Source organism: Dromiciops gliroides, chromosome X, assembly GCF_019393635.1.
Source record: "Dromiciops gliroides isolate mDroGli1 chromosome X, mDroGli1.pri, whole genome shotgun sequence".
NCBI classification, from domain to species: Eukaryota; Metazoa; Chordata; class Mammalia; order Microbiotheria; family Microbiotheriidae; genus Dromiciops; species Dromiciops gliroides.
Genome location: NC_057867.1, coordinates 80,333,713 through 80,354,305, shown reverse-complemented (window position 1 = coordinate 80,354,305; position 20,593 = coordinate 80,333,713). Strand labels below are relative to the sequence as shown.

Below are 20,593 nucleotides of genomic sequence, written 5' to 3'. Positions count from 1 at the left end.
TCAACTAGGAATTCAGTTTATTAAGGTAATTCTGAATGAACTGTGAAGAATTGCATATATCCTTAATTCTGTATCTAAGAGGAAGTGACAAGGCTGGGGGTGGGGGTGGGGAAGAGCTCTTGCATCCACCCCAGAGTCATGCCACTCCTTTCCGCCCCTGCTAAACCAGGTAGCATAGCCCTGCCTGTGAGGGGGCAATGGACTCTGGGAACCAGGGCAGACCAAGCAAGATGCCTGTCAGCAGACCTGAAGCAAAAGCCAAAGGCATGAAGGGGACAAGTTGGGTAAAAAAGGCGAAGGGGAAGAGAGAGGCTTGGAAGCACTAGGAACCCAACTTGGCTAGACGAGGGTGTATGTGTGTATGGATGGGAGGGGGGAATGTGACTGACTGAAGGAAGGGTCCCCTCCCACTAGGGCCTAACTATCCCACCACCTGTTACATTCAGTTTTCAAGAAAGTTGGAGTGATCTGGAAAAAGTGCAAGAAAGGATTCCTGGAAGAAGTAAGGCACTGGGGGAAGGGGCCTGAGAGCTCTACGCATGCTCCGGGAGCCAGGCGCCAGCTGGGCCTCCACACCCATCTCAGTTCAGCCTCTCTCCCTCATTCAGGTGGCTTTCTCCAGGGGGCAGTCAATCCTGGGAGGGCCTGAACAAACAGCCCACCTGGACAACTGGCCAGGCCAGGCCTGCCGTGAGGTAAGGAGGGAGAGACAATACACCGGCTCACTGGGCGCCCACTGTCCGCTGAGGGATGCAGCCTTCCAGCTCCAGTGCCTCTGGCCAGCCCTCGTACTTGTTGGTGTTCTTGCTGTTCTTCACATGCTGTGGAGAAGGAAAGGGCAGGAGGCCCTGCTGCCAGGGGGCCACTCAGCACATGAAGGCACGAGGCAATACAGACACTTGGACTGTCACGGCTAATTACCAGAGGGCCTCTCTGAGCCTATTTCCTCCCCTGTGAAATGATCTTCACTTTGGCCTGCTTTCTAGGGGAGCTTAGGAGTGGGGCCCAGACTGTCTACATTGGGTAAAAGATAGCATTGTCCCACCTTTCCCCACATAGGGTCATTCTAGCGGGGAGAGCCCTACAGACCTGCTCGAAGGGGCTCTTGTCCTGAACGCCTTTGGCTCCAACAAACACCCAGCTGTCTCGGAAGGCCAGCTCCTTAGCATTTGTGCTGCCTAGCTCACTGAAGATTTTCCTGGTTTCATCATTCATCCTGTAGCAGAAAAAGAAAGGGTTCTGGGGGGCGAGGGCAGATGGGGAAGCAGCCTGCAAGGAGGAGAAAGGGGGATGGAGAGGTCCAGTCAAGAGTTGCTTACTTGGTGGCTGGGTCATCATAGGAAGCCACAAACACCAGTGTCCCTTCATGGAGTGGCCGGATGAACTTCAGCAAATCATTGACATCTAGGGCGAGAAGAGAGCAGAGACAAACACAGGATAATGTTGGAAGGCTTGCTCAGGGACCTCGGAGAGGTGAGAAGCAAGTGATGTTTGCAAAGCTGGAGTGATGAACCCAAGGGCCCTTCTCAGTGGCTGTTTTGGAAGCTCGCTTGTACCCAGTGATTGGCCTGCTCACTCATACCCTCTGCCCTCCCGTCCCCCAAGGTGCCAGAGACACAAGCCCCGCATATACACACTGTAGTCACGGCAGCTGAGAACCAGAAGCACTGAGGGCACTGCACTGCCTGATACCTAAATGGCAGCATGGCACCTTTGAAGAATGTAACATGCAGTGACACCCATGGCCCTTTTCCTGGCAATTAGGACACGTGCCCGGCACTGGGTATCTCTGCTTAACTGCTTCGTGTCACAAAACAAGGGAAGACTCCATTGCAAAGAGGGGGAGAAGGGACTTTTCTAGGAATGATTGTGATGTAAAAACCAAAAGGCATCAGGAAAATGTATGTTCATTCTTGGTTGTCATTGTGTCAGAGGGAGGCAAAAGGAAAGACAGAGACAGTGTGGGGCCATTCCCCCTCCACCCCACCTGGAATTCCTAAGGGAAAGACGGTCAGTTATGGAAGGGAGGGCTGGGAAGAACCCAGAGCTGGCCTCACTTGCTCTGGTCTCACTCACCTCCAGCCCACATGTCAAAGGATCTGGCCTCAAGGAGTTCCCCATTCACTCCTGCAATGGGAAGGTGGCAGGGTTAGGGCCTAGGACACATCCTTGCCTCCCAAGGACAAACAGCCCGTGGCCTGAGGGCTCCAGGGACTGCCAAGGCCAAGGTGAAATGGTCAGAAGACTAAGAGCTAATGAGCCTTCAGAAGATGGGGCCTCTATCAGGAGGGCTCAGCAGCAAATACTTGGGAGAAACATCTTTACTGTGGACACTGGGGAAAAGTGGGAAGAAGGGACCACCAGGATTGTTAAAGGCAGCAGTCACAGGTCTCTTGGCAAACCACATCCAGTACAGCTGAGGAAGAGCTGTGGGAAGACCTGCTGATCACCAGTCCCAAAGAGAAGCTGACAGGGGTCAAATGTTATTTTGGTCTAGGACGGTGACAGAGCATGGTCCAGAGACAGCCTTTGGAGAAGATTCTAGAGCCCTCCCCCTGACCCTGGCCTAGAACTCCTTTTTTTGGGGGGTGGGGCAATGGGGGTTAAGTGACTTGCCCAGGGGGCAGCTAGGTGGCGCAGTGGATAGAACACCGGCCCTGGAGTCAGGAGGACCTGAGTTCAAATCCGACCTCAGACACTTAACACTTACTAGCTGTGTGACCCTGGGCAAGTCACTTAACCCCAATTGCCTCACCAAAAAAAAAAAAAAATTAAAAAAAAAATGAGTTGCCCAGGGTCACACAGCTAGTAAGTGTCAAGTGTCTGAGGCCGGATTTGAACTCAGGTCCTCCTGAATCCAAGGCCGGTGCTTTATCCACTGCACCACCTAGCTGCCCCTGGCCTAGAACTCCTTTTTTTTTTTTGTGAGGCAATTGGGGTTAAGTGACTTGCTCAGGGTCACACAGCTAGTAAGTGTCAAGCATCTAAGGCCGGATTTGAACTCAGGTCCTCCTGATTCCAAGGCCCGTGCTTTATCCACTGTACCACCTAGCTGCCCCTGGCCTAGAACTCCTTTTTTTTTTTTTGGTGAGGCAGTTGGGGTTAAGTGACTTGCTCAGGGGCACACAGCTAGTAAGTGTCAAGCATCTGAGGCCGGATTTGAACTCAGGTACTCCTGACTTCCAGGGCCGGTGCTCTATCCACTGCGCCACCTAGCTGCCCCTGGCCTAGAACTCTTTAGACAATCTCCTTTTCATTCCTGAAGGCTGAGTTCAAAAGGCACCTCCCCCCCATGAAGCCATCTCTGATGGCCTTGGCATTCAAGAACCAGAATTCTTGTCCTTCAAGTTGACGGGCTTACAGATCCCGTTCTGCTTTACAGTCAAGGTCTTCCCACTTTGAGCACAGGGAAACTTGGAGGCTTGATCCCAGCTGGTGTGAAGAGAATTCAAACAAACCTGGTTTTATGAAACATCTACTTTGTGAGAACTGGAAGCCAGTTTCTCCTCACTCCTAATGGAGTTTAGTTTGCTAAGTGAATGAATAAATCCAGGAATTACCTTGTTTCTGTACCTCTGAGCCTGGGGGCTGCTTGAGGGCTGCTTTTCTTAGTATGCCTCCCTTAGCCCCATGCCTGGCCCATAATAAATGTCAGTGGAAGGGAAGAGAAAGGAGTCTCGGATTTCTTCATAGGATCCAAGAACCAAGCAGGAGGCTAAGAAGCAGCAAGGTCCGGAGGGACTCTACTCAGACCCCATGGGCCAGCAATGTCAGGACTGCATCAGCTGGGAGGGGCTGCTCAGAGCCTCAGTCCTCACTGCTGGAATCACCTTTCAGCTGACACCCTGTCAGGGCCTATTTGCTAGTTTGCTCTGGGATTCCCAGGCCTGCAAGACTGCATCTCCAGTCCCCATCCTCATTTCTTAGGAATCAAGGAGAGGGCTATCCTAGGCTGTCAAGGAGAAAGGGCATGAAGACAAGGCAAGCCATTCCTGAGAGGGAAGAAAGGAAAGAGTTTCCGAGCTTTGACGAGACAAAGATGGAGAGGCAATGGAGGGAGCCCAGCCTCGTGTGGTCTTGGGAGAGGCTTGTGAGCCACCGTCCCCAAAAGGGAAGGATGGGCAAAGCAAGGGCCCGGAAATCACATGGACTATACAGATCCCAAGGCAAGATGGGACCTAATTTGTTCTGGATTTTAAATAAAGCCTGCCCTACACCCAATGTCTTGTTAGCCCAGAGCACCAGAAGGGTAATTTGGGGCTCAGCGGAGAAGCAGCAAAACAAGCCAGCCATGGCCATTGCAAGAGCCAGTGTGCAAGAGCTAGAGAGATTTTGAGAGAAAACCTCCCAGTTGTAACTGTGTCAGAGACAACAGCCCTAATGAGACATGCCTTAGGCCCAGAAGAAGGGAAGCAGACTATTTGCTTTCTCATTCTCTCTCTAGGTCCGTGTACAGGATCTGTTCCCAGAGCCTGCTAAGTCCAAAACGGAGTGTGCTATGGACTCACCATTCACCAGGGCAATGTTCAGCCCACGTCCAACATTGTCCTTTACACTGCTCATTAGCCTGGGGAACAGAACAGTCACACCTGTGATGGGGGAACAGGGAGAGAGGGAGAAAACCTATTCCTCTCTCTGCCCCTCAGCTCTCCTCTCTCTGGGCACCGCTGGCCTTCCCGTCCATCACTCCTCCCCCTCCTTCCCACCACCCCATAACTTGACCCTCAATTTTCTCACATCTTATCCTCGAGGCAGATCTTGGGTCCGATGACATTGGCGGCCCCACTGACCACGCGGAAGGCCAAGTGCTGTTCAGGACATGGTTGAGGCAGGCCACACTTATACTTCCTGGCCCTGGGCTCTGGGCAGAGACAGTGGTGCAGTGTGATCAACTACAGGGCTCAGGGACAAGGAACAGAGATGCCTACTCAGCTGCCCCAGCCTCAGCAGCCTCAACAGAGCCAGGATCCATGCCAAGTGCTGGCAGCACCCAGAGCAGAAAAGCAGAGGGATCAGGGAAGAGAGAGTGCCAGCAAAAAAGAGACCCCCCCCCCCAACACAGGAAGGACCTGGAGTGGGGGAGGTAGCAGGCAGGCCAGGAGACTAGGGCAATGAAAGAAAGGAAGAAAAGGGAAGAGTGGGGAACGGGAAGGGGGAGGGGGAGGGCTGGGCCTGGGCCGGGCGCTGACTGATCTCTGTCCCTTGGAAGCTGGCCTCCCACACCCCTGCCCTTCTGCCCCCACCCGACTGGGTTTCTTGGAGGAGGTCGAAGCTCTCTGTGTCCCATCGAACTCACGCCGACACACTCACTGTCATGCCTGGCAGGGCGGCTGGCCTCAGGGCTGGGCTGGACAGACCACAGGGAGAAGGCCCTTTCTGCTACTGACAGGAGAAGAGAAACGGGGAGGGGGAAGGGAGGGACAGCAACAGAGAGGACAGGACGGCACAGTCCGTGAAATGGTTGGGGTAGCACCGAAGGCAAGTAAGACCAGCAGATGACAGGCAGTAGGGGCCACAGGGCACAAGCAGAAAAGGGCAGGTAAGGAGACTACCACTATGTGCATCTATTCCGCCCCCCACCCCCACCCTGACCCAGCCACCTCCCAAGGCAGAGATGGAAGGTGGAAGGTGGAAGAAGAATGGACAAGTGAAAAGTGGGCTCCCATGACACCTCTCAGCTCTGCCCTTGCTGCCTCTGGGCCCCTCCCCCCATAGAGAAACCAAAGGACAAGATGCCCATTTAAGATGCAAGAGAAAAGAGAATCACAGCTTCTCACAGACGACACCCCAGAAAGACCCATTCAAAGAGGCCCCACGGGCTTTTCCAGTGTATCATGCTGAGAGAAGAAAAGTAAGAGCAGTTTCCTCCCCCCCTTTCTAGCCATTCATTAAATAAGTACACCCACCTCCCAGCTCACTGGGGCACATGAGAGAAGACTGGGCAGGGAATCTGAACTGCCACCACCATGCATCACAAGAGGAGAAGGAATGTAGGGAAGGGGGCACATACCTACCTGTTGTCACTGCATTCTCAGGACCTGGGGAAGGGGGAAGAGAGAGGTAGCAGTGTTGCCCCAGATAGAAGTGGGCCCTCCCCCTGCCAGCTGAGGAGCCAGCATGGCTCTCCCTCCTGATTATAGAGCATCCCCTTCCCTGTGGAGGTGAAAGATAGCATGTCCGGACTCCCACATTTTACTTGGGTCCTTTTATTGGAGACACTTTTGAAATGACTTGCTTAGTTTCCTGGGCCCTGTCAGATTGGGGACAGGTCCCAGGTCTGGGATTTCAAGGATATAGGGAAGTCCCCTGAAATGCCCTGTATTTTCTCTTCAACTCGGTTTTAGAGAGTTGCCTCGAAAGGGTACAAATTAGAGCGGGAAAAGGGGGTGTATGCTGCCAGTTGGGAGCTGCACATGTCCAAGTGTCTAAGGAGAGAGCCCGCTGCTGACAGCGGAATATTTAGGGAAGAGATGGGAAAAATGGAGAGGGTCCCATTTCCCACCCTGGCAGACCCCACAGGAAAGGGAAGCATCAGAGAGGGAGACAGCAGGCTCTGTCCCAGGGAAGCAAACTCACTACTGAAGAGCTGCTGTAGCCGAGAGAAGCTGCTGCCATGTGTCCCCAGGAGAATGCTACCCATGATCCAGGTGAGGCCAGCAGTCAGGATCAGCACCACAATGCGCAGGGGGCCTGGAGATAGCCAGAAAGAGCTGTTCAGGGGCAGGAGGGAGGCCTAGGGCCAGGGCCCAGACAGAATCTGAAATCAGTTCTGAAGTCCTCTAGGCCAAAAACTTCTTAAACTGTGGGCCATGACCCCGTGGGGGGTCTTGTAACTGAATGTGGGGGTCACCAACAATTTGGCAGCAATAAAAGATTATCTATACCTATTTTATATACATTTATACCTCAGGGATGTGTAAAAATTTCTCCATGAGTGGAAAACATTTAAGAAGCCCTGCTGGGGGGCAGTTAGGTGGTGCAGTGGATAGAACACCAGCCCTGGAGTCAGGAGTACCTGAGTTCAAATCCGGCCTCAGACACTTAACACTCACTAGCTGTGTGACCCTGGGCAAGTCACTTAACCCCAATCGCCTCACTAAAAAAAAAAAAAAAAAAAAAAAAAAAGCCCTGCTGGAGGCCAACCCAGACCTGAACAGGAATCATTGGCAAGCAGTGCTCACCCGGTCTCCCTTGAAGAATTCCAGATGTGCAGAAATCATTATCTCCCCAGGCAAATCTTTTCCCTTTCAGACTTTGGTACTACGTTTCTGTTCCTATTAAGCTGAAAGCTGCCTGTCTGCAGTGCTTGGGAGGGAGCCAAGCAGAACAAGGCTAATCTGGGCCATCTCCGATTCTGTCTCCTTTCCTGCAAACTTCAGGTTAAACATCTCTCACTTGTCCAGTGTATTTGGGCTTGGATAGCCTAAGCCTCAGTCCCTTTGGCATCCTAACTGTCTCCCTTGGAGCAGCTTCAGCTGCCTGGTGGGTGTTGGAAGTGAAGAGAGGCCTCCAGATGTGGTCAGAACAGAGGGACTATCCCTTCCCTTCCAGCTGTCCATCTGTCACGGAGCCCAAGAGCATACTGCTTTGAGGGGCTGCCACTTAGCCTGCCAACCTAATACACATAGGTTGAGACACCCAGGCCTGCCTTTCTCTATACAACTACTCATTCACTATGCCTCCCACATTCTGCACTGGATTTTTGTGAACCTAAATGGAAGACAATATCATCGTTGAGAGATTTCATCTTATTCAAGCAGAAGGAACTACACGCGCACACACAGATACACAGACATACACCCACACGCCTCAAACACAGTGCCAACAATGCAAATGGAAAGAAAACAGGAGAAATTCAAGTGCTGCACAAATCTAATTATTAAACTTGACCCCAAGGAGAAATGAGAAACACCTCCCTGCACAAGCGTAGGGGTCTACAGGTGGGAAACACTGCTCATACTGTCAAGACTCAGCTGACGCGTGGGTTAGTTTGGCTGAATCGCTTCTTCCCCTTCTTTCTTCTTGTTACAAGGGATTGCTCTCTTCCGAAGGGAGAAGAAGAGAGGTACATTTGGAACCAGGAATGAAGGAACAGTCAACATCACTCCCCAGATTTCATCTTATCCCACTAGCACACTTTTTCCAGGCTGCTAAGATCCCTGTGTTCCCAGTTTTGGCATCTACTGCATTTCAAATGTTACCTGATAGCCATTCATTTTACAAACATTTACTACCAGTTCTCTAGAGGAGCATGGTAGTCATGAATCTGCACTATTACAGGACCAAGGCCAGGGCCACCAAACCATCAGTCATTGCCCTTTACTTCTAGGCTATGTCCGTTTTATTCTTGAGACTGACACTGTGTCAAATACCTCGTTAAAATCCAGTTATGTTGGGGCAGCTAGGTGGCACAGTGGATAAAGCACCGGCCCTGGATTCAGGAGGACCTGAGTTCAAATCTGGCCTCAGGCACTTGATACTTACCAGTTGTGTGACCCTGGGCAAGTCACTTAACCCTCATTGCCCCACCCCCATCCCCTCCCCCCAAATCCAGTTGTTTGTGCTTCAAAAAAGGAGATGTGGTTAGTCTGACTCATTGTGAACCCTAGCTTCTAGGGGCAACTGGCCCAGGCCTGACTGACACAATCTAATACTGATTTTGTATTTTATATCTGATTCCACTGTCTAATTGATTCTGTTCTATATAACAACCTAAGCCCTTTTCCTTGGCTCTGAGTGAGGAAGTTCATGAATTCAAAAGTTCTGTCTTCCTCGCTTGGACCCCAAAGTTCCATTTTCCTATGAATCGCTTTTGATTAACGGAAAACTCTAAGTAAATACAAAAGCTAATCACTTTTAATGGAAGAAAAACTTTGAGAGATTACAAGTTCAGTGCTTTCATAAAACACTTTAATTCAAAGGGATCTATTATCTCAACACCACAAGGAAATTCATTACCTTTTATACCATGAACATCCTGGTTCAATTCCAGGAAATACATGGTCTGTTTTTGTTCAATTAGAGGACATTTGTTATCTACCATTAGTTAATATCCAGGTAGATGATTAGCAATGTTGTCAAGATGAAAGGAGGGGTTACCAGCCCCTATGATACTCAGCCCTTTAGTCAATCATATTGTTTTCCCCACCTACCAATTTATTCTATGTTATGCTTAGAAAAAGCAGCTGCCTCTTGTAAGGATTGGAATGATGCCACCTGCTGGAGACATACTGTAGGAAAGCTCCACCACGAGGAGAAGGTGCCTGAGGGAAAGACATGTGGCTTTTCTTTGGCGTCAGGAAGTGACATTTGCTGGTGGGAGGAAGAGGGGGTGAGGCTGGCGCTTTTGCTCTTTCATGAGGACTCTGGTGGAGAGCAGAGCTAAAGATATGCTCTCCCTTTGATAGATGAATCTAGGTCTTTCCACTAAATTCTTATTCTTCTTAATAAATGCTTAAAAGTCTAACTCTTGCTAAAGCTTATAATTTCTTAGCAACCACTCATTAGATATTTTAGACAAACTAGCTACAATTTTAGCCCCTTACACTCTCCTACTCAAGGTCTTTGACCTCACAGAGAAACCCGTTGATCCTCTCTATGAGTAATTATTGGTAATAGTAATTATAATTAGTAAATTTGTGCTCAGTATTTAGAACTTTCCTGACATGACTTTGAGCACGGGATGGCCTGTGTATCAGTGACCTCTCCTCTCTATCTCACCTCCAAGCTGGTGCTGAAATATGCCCTAGGTTCATAAGACTACAATCATCTTATGCTATTCCTTTGTGATACCTTACCTTTCAGGCTTGCCGTCACTTGAGGAATTTGAAGTATTTTTAATTTTCAATTGGATAAATGAGGTAAAAAAAGCAAAATCAGGTTATAATTATTCTATCAATTCCCATGTAGTGTTCTGGCTCTCCCCTCTGGGGGCCAGTGGAACAAGTCCCAAACACATGCCCTTCAAACACTTGACAACAGCCAATGATGGCCCACCTATCTGGCCTTCACTTTCCTTTTTTAACATGAGGGGGTTGTATTAAGAGATGATGTCCAGGGCAGCTAGATGGCGCAGTGGATAGAGCACTGGCCCTGGATTCAGGAGGACCTGAGTTCCAATGACCTTAAAGATGCTGAATAAGCCCATCCTTATCCATTCGGGACAGAGGGCCCCAGATGCATTGCTGTGACTAGCAGTTCTCACTGACACAGTGTAACCTTGTCAGGCTTCTGCTAGCGAGGTGCAGTGCCACTGACAGATTCCTTGACCGCCTCTCTGTTCCAGCCAAAGTGGCTTTCTCTGCCCATGACATTCTCTCTTCTGTCCCTGTGCTGTTTGTTTCCATTGCCTTCCCATCTCCCCCTCTTCAAGTCCATGAAGAACCATCATCAAGGTTCAGCATGGAAAGAGCACTGGGCTGGGAGTCAGAAAGACTCTGGCCTCACTTACTAGCCAGGTGACCCAGGGCAAATCCCCCTATTCTGTTTGCCTCAGTTTCCTCATCTGTAAAACAGAAATAATAATTGTTGTGAGGATCCAATAAGATAGAATTTTCGAAGTACAGTGCCTAGCACACAGTAGGTACTCAATAAATACTTGTTCTCTTCCTCTCTTAAGTGCTATGTCCTATACAAGGACTATCTTATTAACATTTTCATAGTGGCTAATGCTCAGCACCCCTCTACAAATTGCTTTGTTGTTTGTTGTTGTTGTTGTTTTTCCAGGTGTAGTAAAAATTATTGGAGTTTAGCTGACTCATTTGGGAGGGGCCACACCTGGCCCACCCTGAAGTTACATATGCCCCTCCAAACTGCTTTGTATATTGTTCTCTACTTATGTGTTGCTTCCCCCCAGTGAATGGATGCCAGCTTCAGGAGGCCTAGGGGCATACAGTAAATGTTTAGTAAATGCTTGCAGAATGAATGAACAGAAGTCTTAGCTGTGGCAGCTGGGTTCGAATAAATGTTTTGAGACCTTTGCAAGCTGCATTTTGCAACAGATTCCTAAAATGGTTTCTTAGTTTAGCATTTGTCCCCTTTCCTGGGGAGCTCTTTCCTTAGCACAACTCTAAGGGTTACCTGAGTTAGGGGTCATTAATGTCAATTTGATGAGAGCCCTAAGGGTTTCTTGGAAAGATCAAGGACTCTGAGACTTTTCTAGTTTCTCTGACTTCTTGTTGGAATGATTCTCATCTATGCGGTCCAAGTTCCTTCAAATAACCAGGATCCAGGGGAGATCCAGAGAAGTTCTGGAGATAAAGAGAAGGTAAGGGGGGCAGCTGGGTGGCGCAGTGGAGAGAGCACTGGCCCTGGAGCCAGGAGGACCTGAGTTCAAATCCGGCCTCAGACACTTAACACTTACTAGCTGTGTGACCCTGGGCAAGTCACTTAACCCCAATTGCCTCATGAAAAAAAAAATTAATAAATAAAAAAATAAGGAGAAGGTAAGCCTCCTCAGACTATGAAGATGAGGCTGAAACAGGAGATAATCCGGAAAATATCACAGAAAGTTCTGCACATGCAGGGAAGGACAAGAAGCCAACAGCATGTGTGGCAGGGGCAGCAGCCTGTCTCAGGAGTCAAAGGCCTGCCCAGGAACCTCAGGTCACATGTATACCTGCCCACCTGTCTTCCCTTAGGCTTCAGTGGCCCCTCATTTGTAAGGGAAATATTCACCTCTTAGGCTCCAAACCTTTGAGCCTAGCACTAGCAGGAGAAAGGAGTCAGAGAGATGAGTTCTCAATGCAGACTTGCCAGGGAGTCCATGAAATCAACCAGAGTGCTTTAAAGTTTGAAAAGTACTTATTGAAGGATGGCAAGATGATCTCCCTAGGGATGATTCATCTCAGAACCCCAGCTCATCCATCAACTTGATCCACACTGTGAGACCTGGGCAAATGTATCTCTCCCTACCCGCCCCCCCCTTTTTCTCCCTCTCTCCTCCCCCTTCTTCCCTCCCTCCTTTTCTCCTTTTCCCTCCATTTCCTGCTCTCCCTCCCCCCCCTTCTCCCTCCCTTCCTCTAGGCAACTTTCCAAGACAATAAAAATTGCTGAGAAGATTCGCACCAGCACTGGTAGGAGTTTACTGCTCCCAGAGCTGTGTGATGGGGCCCTAGGAGTGAGAAAATGGCAAATGCTGCTAGCCTATCGGGAGATTCTCTCCACATCTTTTCCCACGACTTCCTGGTTTATATAGCTCAGAAAGGACTTGGCTGGATGGATCATCTAGAGTTGAGTTTATTTCACTGGTCATTTCCAATGACTAGCATTTATTTGTGTGCCACCCACCCTTGGCCGGACTGACCTCCTTTGATAATATTGGGGCACCGGGATGGGGATGTGGAGATCCCCGATTTTCTTGGGAAGCTGGGACATGTACTCTAGGAGGTCCTTGATGGGAGGATCCCCTTCGCTCAGAAGGGTTTTGGAAACCCAACCCCTTGGTTAAAATGCACTGGTTGAAGAGAAAACGGATACATTTCCTTTTTTTGTCGGGGGCAATGAGGGTTAAGTGACTTGCCCAAGGTCACACAGCTAATAAGTGTCAAGTGTCTGAAGCCAAATCTGAACTCAGGTCCTCCTGAATCCGGGGCCGGTGCTCTATTACATTTCCCAATTCACTTTATACTCGGCCCGTTTCCCCTGCAAGTCTCTCCCGACTTGTCTAGCACTGGACTCCTGGAGTTTCCATTCTGTCTTGGTCTTTGGTCTCCTCTCGTTCGGGTCAAAGCCACCCCGGCCTGCGGCTGTGCCCTAAGGCGCCCTTCCTGTCCCCCCTCAGGGATCTATGCCCGCAGCCCCCTGGGCTTTAAGCTCCCGCCCCCGCAGGCGATTCTCGGGCTCGGATCCCGCCGGGCTCCCCAAGGCAGCCCCGGGAAGGCGGCTCTCCTCCCACCCTAGCAGATGGCGAGTCTGGTGCTTCTGCGGCCGCGAAAGGCCCCTCCGAGGCGGCCCCCACCCCACGCTCCTGGGGCGCAGGCCTCAGAACCTGGGACACCTCCCTCGGCTGCCGGCACTCCGCACAGCTTCCCAGACCCACGCCCGGCTTTTGCACAGGCCGGCCCTCACGGCGGGAGGGCCGTTCTTTCTCCCCTCCGAGGCCTCTCTAGATTCCGAGCTACTTCCAAGGCGCGGCCCCAGCGCCCCCGCGCCGCCCCCACCCCCCCGCCCCGCTTCCCGGGAGCTGGCCCCCTCCTACCTGCCACCCTCATGGCTCCGTGGGTGTGTGAGTGCGCATGCGTGTGTCACTGGGGTTCGGTGAGTGTATGAGTGCACGCATGCGCAGACCCGGCACAGCTGCGCCTCGGATCCCCGACGAGAGCAGAGGAGTGGGAAGAGGCGGACCCAGAAACCACAGCACGCCCGGACCCGACGCGGTCCGGCCCGGCTCGACAGTGGGAAAGAGACCTGCAGGGGACTGGACAGGGGCGGGAGAGCCCGGGCAGCCTCCCCGCCGGCCAGGGTGAGGTATGCAGGAGACCACCCCGCCACGAAGCCGGTGCCCTGTACGTACGTACGCACGCACGCCGAGCCGAGGTGACGTGCGCAGGCTCCTTGGCCTGGCGGGCCCCCTCCCCCGCTCGCACCCCCCTTACTCCCCAAAACCTTCTGTTTGCCAGGCCCAGGTGCTCTGTGCACGTCTAGGGTTTTAGGCTCCGACGAGCTCTCCCGCCCTGCTCCTGCGGCCAGGCTGCCGAGGGGCTGCTACAGTGGCTTACTGGAGTGCTGTGAACTCCCAGCCCCAGCGGGTGTGTGTGTGGGGGGGGGGCTCCCTCTCCTTCCCCCTGCCCCCCCTCCGCCTCCCCCATTATTACTTGCAGGTTACACCTTTCGCTTTTATTAAGGGGCCTACCAAGTGCCAGGCACGGTGCTAAACGCTTTCTAGATATCATCTGACAAACACAATTTACTAAGAACTGACTGAGCCTCATCTATTCTCCATTCCCAGGCCAATGAATTGCCTGGGGCTGACCAGACTTTGTTCCGGCATCTGATTGTAGATCTCCCAAACTCTCCCCTCCAGAGATTCCCATTTTCTTTATGCCCTTTTGCTGGCTATCTAAAACAACTTACCTTAGAAAGTGGGAGAAACTTCCTCTTCCCAAGGGCAGCCTCTTAGCTCTCTCTGTTCTGCTAGCCCGTATAATCCTGTCCCCAGTCCCCATCTTTTGGGTATTCCCAGCTTCTGCTATGGCGCTACCACAAGTTATAGCTTTTCTGTCCTGATTAAAGACCTTCATTCTGTTATAGTAATAGTTTCATTAAGTTTTCACTCAACCCTGGGAGGTAGCTGCTATTATGATCCCCATTTAGCCTAGGGACACACAGCTAATGTCTGAGGACAGATATGCAAAGATTTGCAGCAGATCTCAGCTGACTCCAGGCCCAGTGCTCTGTCCATTGTGCCACCGAGCTGCCTAATGAGGAGTTTTTAGAAAGGGTTATTTACTAAAGTGGTACAATAATGTTTGATACACAACATCCCTCCACCCCACCCCAAAAGAAAAATCTAAATGATCCATACTCCCACAAGTATAAACAGAATACAAGAGAAAGTGGGCTCAAGCCTAGAGAACACGTGTAGCAAAAGAGTAACTCACAGTGCCTGAGCCCCATTCCTGGGGTGCTCTCCTCTTCTCCCCCTTCCACAGACCTCGTCCTCAAGGGTGTGATAGAAAGTCATACTTGTTCTGGCCTCTCCGATGAACCTGGTGATATCGAGCTCAATAATTTATAGATGACATTGCAGCATGGCCAGGTTTCCTCAGCCTATCCTGATACAATTCCTAGGCAGTCAGGAACTGTTCAAAGGACTTTCCTTTTAAAATTTTTTTTCAGTTAACCAAAATCTGCCTTCTCTCCCTCCCATCTTCCCCTTTCTAATTGAAAAAGAAAGAAAGAAGGAAGGAAGGAAGGAAGGAAGGAAGGAAGGAAGGAAGGAAGGAAGGAAGGAAGGAAGGAAGGAAGGAAAGGTGAGAAAATTATTAATAATAGGGTATTTTGGGGTTCTATGAGACCCAGAAAGCCTGAGCCTCAGAGGATGTATTCTCTGAACTCTGACCTCAGCACATTCTGCTCATGGACCACCCTCAAATCCAGTGAACCAATAGATTTGAATGATGGTAGCCAATTAGCTTTAAGCAGTGTGTAAGGGCCGCCTCTCTTCCTTCCCTCAGAGAGCTTATGGCTTGGAACACTCAAAGAGGCAGGTTGCAGATGATTCTCTCCCCTAGATCCTAGCTAGGCTTTCCTAACTTTCAGGGCCATGTGCTCTATCTTTACTAATACTTAAAATGCTTTTTTTTTTTTGCAGGGCAATGAGGGTGAAGTGACTTGCCCAGGGTCACACACCTAGTAATTGTCAAGTGTCTGAGGCTGGATTTGAACTCAGGTCCTCCTGAATCCAGGGCCAGTGCTTTATCCACTGCACCACCTAGCTGCCCCCTTAATATGCTTTATTCTAATTGGATTGTGTATGAGAGAGTATAATGCTTTTTTTTTTTAAGTGAGGCAATTGGGGTTAAGTGACTTGCCCAGGGTCACACAGCTGGTAAGTGTTAAGTGTCTGAGGTCAGATTTGAACTCAGGTCCTCCTAACTCCAGGGCCGGTAAACTATCCACTGTGCCACCTAGCTTCCCCCGGGGGGGGGGGGATATTTTAAAAAAATGATGGTCCTGACCTTTGGGATTACCTCTGTCTCCTAGCACTCCTCAGGTAGTAGCCATGCCCAACTGCCTTTCCTGGATAGAATTTTATCTCCTGACTTCTTAGTTGTGTCTGTCCTGATGTCTAGTTGGTCAATCTAAACTTTAATAACCCCTTGGTTCCTTGATAAGTCTATCCTGTTCTCTGGTCATCTTTGGTTTTGCTTCTCACAGGCGCAGCTTCTTCTGAGTTATCCTAAGCCCTGTGTCAAACCCATGGAGGACGATGAGGTCACCAAAAGGGGTTAGGGCAAAAAAGAAGAGATCCAGAAAAGAACCTTGGAGGACAGACAGCCAGTTAGGGGTTGAGACATGGATAATGATCCACCAAAAGCAACTTTGAAGGAGTGGTCAGACAGACAGAAAAAGAGCAGCAGTGTCATAGAAACCCAGAGAGAATATCCAGGAGAAGGTGGTCAGCAGAGAGGTCAAGAAGAAAAAGAACTGACAAAAGGCCATCAGATTTGCTAATTAAAAGAACCTTGGGAACTTTGGGGAGAGCAGTTTTAATTGCATGATAATGGTAGAAGCCAAAGCACAAGGGGTTGAGAAGTGAGTGTGACAAAAAGTGGCCAAGGATCCATTGATGGTGCTGTTGTCAGTCGTAACAATCAGTGACACAGATATGGACAAAAATGCTTTATCATGCTCAGAGCATAGGCATCACTGTATACAAAAATCAGTGAGCCCTGAACAGCAGGTTTTTTTTGTTTGTTTGGTTTTTTTTAGTGAGGCAATTGGGGTTAAGTGACTTGCCCAGGGTCACACAGCTAGTAAGTGTTAAGTGTCTGAGGCCAGATTTGAACTCAGGTCCTCCCGACTCCAGGGCCGGTGCTCTATCCACTGTGCCACCTAGCTGCCCCTAAGCATTGCATATCTTACTGATGCCCCATTATTCCAAAATCCCTTCCCTGTTGTTGCTTTGTAATGCCCTTCCCTCCCTTTTGGAAAGATACAAAATACAGGTCTTCTCTTCCTCTGGCGGGACAGACACCAAGGTGATCTGTTCCCTGGCCATATATTCCTCTCCTAATGAATCTCTTTATTTTACAATATTTGTGATGACCCTCCAGTTTTTTGGGTGAACTAGCCACCCGATCCAGGTTGCAAGTCCCCCCAAAACATTTCCTCATTTGATCTTCACACCAACCCTGGGAGGTAGGTACTGTTTTATTCTCATTTTACAGATGAGGAAACTGAGGCAAACAGCTGAAGTGACTTTGACAAGGTTGATGTGAGATGGAATTAGGGTGATCAGATGGATCATGACTCGTTCGAAAAGAATTACAAGACTTAGTGACTCAGTTTCCCAAGTTTTATTACAATACTTTGGGTGACCACAGGGAGGGAGCCATGGAGGTGTCTCTCAAATAAGGAAAGAAAAGACAGTTATATTTATAGTATGGATTAATTGATTATCAGTCTCATTCTAATAATCTCTACCTTAGGGAGGTACAGGGGAGGGCTTGTCCTCATTATAATATTCTCCACCTTGGGGCGGTACAGGGGAGGGCTTATCCTAATTTGGAGTTCCTGGGGTCCTAAACCTATCCCGGAGGCAGGGACCTTTTTCAGTGGAGGTGTGTTTTGGAGGTTTACAAGGTGAATCTGGGGACGAATTTGGCCTTTTCTGCACATGTCTCTGTCTGATTCCCATGGCTAGTTTCAAAATATCTTCATTTTTCATCTATTTCTAGTCTAAGTTTCTATAGCCTGTCAATTCCTTTATTGTTATAGTTTTCGGGTCTCCTTGGCCTAGCTCCCTCTGTTCCCATTATGGGCACTTGATTTCTGTGGGCAAGAGAACCTAGCATCCTGACTTGTAAGTTATCCATTAACGGGGGTCTAACTCCCTTTTGGAGCTAATATCTGAATTAAAGCTTGCATCTTAGGTTTTTCTGTTAACCTTTTTTTCACTTCCTACATCAGAGGGACTTTCCGTGTAATTGAGTCACCTCTGCCACACTGGGCTTCAACACCATAACAAGGAAAAACAAGGGTGGAGGGCCTCTACTTAGCTTCCTATGATTAAGCAACTGAACTTACAATCTGTACTTCTCAGCTCTGGAGCCTAATAGACAGAACTTTTCTTATTTCTTATTTATTTATTTAGAATTTCCCCCCACTTTACATGTAAAAACAAATTGTGGGGCAGCTAGTTGGCACAGGGGATAAAGCACCGGCCTTGAATTCAGGAGGACGAGTTCAAATCCGGCCTCAGACACTTGACACTTACTAGCTGTGTGATCCTGGGCAAGTCACTTAACCCCAATTGCCCCCCCAAAAAAACAAAAAACAAACAAACAAAAAAACCAAATTGTAACATTGATTTTTAAAACTTTGTGTTCCAAATTCTCTTCCTTGCTCCCTATCCCCTCCCTTAAGAACTCAAGCAATTCAACGTAAGTTATACATGAATAGACAGAACTTTTGATCACTACCCCTTATGGAATCATATCAAATGGATTAATACTGATTAGAATAGAGTAGGAGGTACAAATAAATTATTCTCACATGATATCTATAGGCTAGAGTATGACTCTTAAAAAAAATCCTTTAGGGGGCAGCTAGGTGGTGTAGTGGATAAAGCACCGGCCCTGGATTCAGAAGTACCTGAGTTCAAATCCGGCCTCAGGACACTTGACACTAGCTGTGTGACCCTGGGCAAGTCACTTAACCCTCATTGCCCTGAAAAAAAAAATCCTTGAAGACCAGACTTTGTAAAATAAGTCTTTCTGTCCTTTGCTTGTGTGTGTGCATGTGTGTGAGTATGTGAGTGTGTGTGTGTGAGAGAGAAACTCAAATGGAAAAAAAAATCAATTTCCCAGTTTAAAAATTTCACGAAATAAGATGCAAAATGTTTTAATTTTTTTTTAATTTTGTTGAGGCAATTGGGGTTAAGTGACTTGCCCAGGGTCACACAGCTAGTATTAAGTGTCTGAGGTTGGATTTGAACTCAGGTACTCCTGACTCCAGGGCCGGTGCTTTATCCACTGCACCACCTAGCTGCCTCTAACTTTAGTTAATATTTAGCTATAAGACTGAGAACTACAAAATTTACTGAGAACTGATTCCCCACCTTGTCCCCCCATCCCAGACAAATGAATTACCTGGGGCTGACCAGTCTTTGTCATTTCCAGACTCTTGGTGGACTTATGGACCTTCCCCAAGCAACTTATCCCCTCCCAGTGTTTCCCTACCTTTCTTTCTCCCTGGACTTTATGTTATTTTGTAAAAAGGGTCCACCTACATTAAGTAGTTTCTATTTAGAGTTAGAGTCTATACTTAGGAGCAGTTCTACTGTTTATGTTCATTTACATTAAGTAGTTGTACTTGCCTCTGGAGCTATCTTTTGGTTCCCTTTTGTTCTGTTACCCCATTAACACCGCCCCTCCTCTGTTCCCTTCTTTGGGTATTCCTAGCTTCCAAGCTTTGCGATACCACGAGCTATATTTCCTCTGCCCGGATTAAAGACCTTATTTCTCCTATATTGATTGTTTCCTTGATTTCCAGGTTAAAAATACTAAAACCCACTTTTTATTGCTAACTCCTATACTGTCCTATTTTGAAAACTGGACTTTTAAAGCAAGCAATTATACCAAACAGTAGATTTAATTTTTTCTTCATCTATTCACTTATCTTACACATACTGAAATGCTTTGGACAAATAGTATGTTTAAATTATGAGCTTTGACAAATTGGGAGAAACCTCTTTCTAAAGCTAAATGCTTTGTCATGGGGGAAATAGGTGGTGGGTTCTTAGATATGCCTCTTTAAACAATTACAGCTCTTCCATACAATCCAATTAGAATAAAGAGGGTCTTTTATTTGGGCTCTGGAGAAAGTGACTAAGAGGGAAGTCAAAGATATAAAAGGGTGTTCCCATAAGCAAATTAGGGGAGTGTGGAATAGTTTACTTGTCAGATCAATGGATTAAGGGAACAATTTATGACCAAATGAGATAGAAAGCATTATGGAATGTAAAATGGATAATTTGGAATACACTAAATTAAAATGTAAAAGTTTTGCTTAAACAAAACCAATTTCAAGCCAAAATGAGAAAAAAAGCAAAAAACTGGGGGAAAAAATGTTACAGTAATTTTCTCTGATAAAAACCTCATCTCTGTTAACCTGAAAATTAATAAAAACAATCAATATTAACAAAATTAAGGTCTTTAATCAGGGAAGAGGAGTTATAACTCCTAATAGCACCATAGCAGATGCTAGGAGTATCCAAAGATGGGGACTGTGGACAGCATTTATATGGGGCAATGGAACAGAGACAGCTATGAGACAGCCCTTGGGCAGAGTAAATTTCTCACAGTTTCACTAGGTAAGGTATTTTACATAACAAGCAAAAGCACTTAAAGAAAGCTTGGGAATTTCTGGAGGGGTGAGAATTTGGGAGGTGTACAAAAGAATCAAAAGCTAGAATTGATAAAAGTCTGGTCAGCCCCAGGCAATTCACTGGCCTGGGAATGCAGAATAGGTGAAGATCAGTCAGTTCTTAGTAAATTGTGTTTGTCAACTCTCAAATCGATAAAGGACAGAATCAAATTTATAAGAATACAAGTCATTCCCCAATTGGTAAATAGTCAAAGCATATGAATTGGCAGTTTTTAGTTGAAGAAATCAAAGCTATCTATAGTCATATGAAAAAATGCTCTAAGTCATTATTTTTTGGGACAAAATTGCCTCAGTTTACTCAAATAATTCCAGGAGACCACCAAGTCAAGCAGAGACATATTTATTACATTCACCTGAGAATGGGTGACCTCATGCAAGGGATGAGGATCCCACTAATGAGCTCATGAGTTGGGTTTTTATGGAAGTTTTGAGGGGGGGGGGTCCCTTCATGCACAGGGTGAGTTCACAATCTAACATCCGG

General features: G+C 48.2%; 2 protein-coding genes across 8 annotated transcripts in view; one reads left to right on the top strand and one right to left on the bottom strand.

Annotated features, from left to right (window-relative positions):
• On the bottom strand, positions 1 to 13,324 carry FAM3A (FAM3 metabolism regulating signaling molecule A). Of its 5 annotated transcripts, none has more exons than XM_043973625.1 (10): positions 13,199 to 13,324; positions 6,577 to 6,690; positions 6,015 to 6,038; positions 5,297 to 5,382; positions 4,738 to 4,861; positions 4,509 to 4,589; positions 2,077 to 2,127; positions 1,320 to 1,404; positions 1,090 to 1,216; positions 1 to 821 (listed from the first exon to the last, which is right to left on the bottom strand). In XM_043973625.1, the coding sequence occupies exons 1-10, from the start codon at positions 13,209 to 13,211 to the stop codon at positions 723 to 725; spliced, it is 804 nt and encodes a 267-aa protein (XP_043829560.1). In that variant the 5' UTR covers positions 13,212 to 13,324; the 3' UTR covers positions 1 to 722. The 5 variants fall into 5 exon arrangements, with proteins under 5 accessions (XP_043829560.1, XP_043829562.1, XP_043829561.1 ...); XM_043973627.1 differs by having other exon boundaries at positions 4,509 to 4,567; positions 5,311 to 5,382; XM_043973626.1 differs by having other exon boundaries at positions 5,297 to 5,379.
• A 13-nt stretch (positions 13,325 to 13,337) lies between these two features.
• IKBKG (inhibitor of nuclear factor kappa B kinase regulatory subunit gamma) overlaps positions 13,338 to 20,593 on the top strand; it is a 104,292-nt gene continuing 97,036 nt past the window's right edge. For all 3 annotated transcript variants that reach the window (XM_043973609.1, XM_043973608.1, XM_043973614.1), the window contains exon 1: positions 13,338 to 13,467. The gene's annotated coding sequence lies outside the window, so the exon portion shown is untranslated. The remainder of the gene's footprint in view (positions 13,468 to 20,593) is intronic.

Bases quoted from the DNA above. Each gene is read 5' to 3' on its own strand.
- FAM3A (XM_043973625.1), bottom strand. The intron at 1,217-1,319 runs GTAAGCAACTCT...TTTCTGCTACAG, and splicing joins TATGATGACCCAGCCACCAA to GATGAATGATGAAACCAGGA. The intron at 822-1,089 runs GTCTGTAGGGCT...CCTTCTCCACAG, and splicing joins ACAAGAGCCCCTTCGAGCAG to CATGTGAAGAACAGCAAGAA.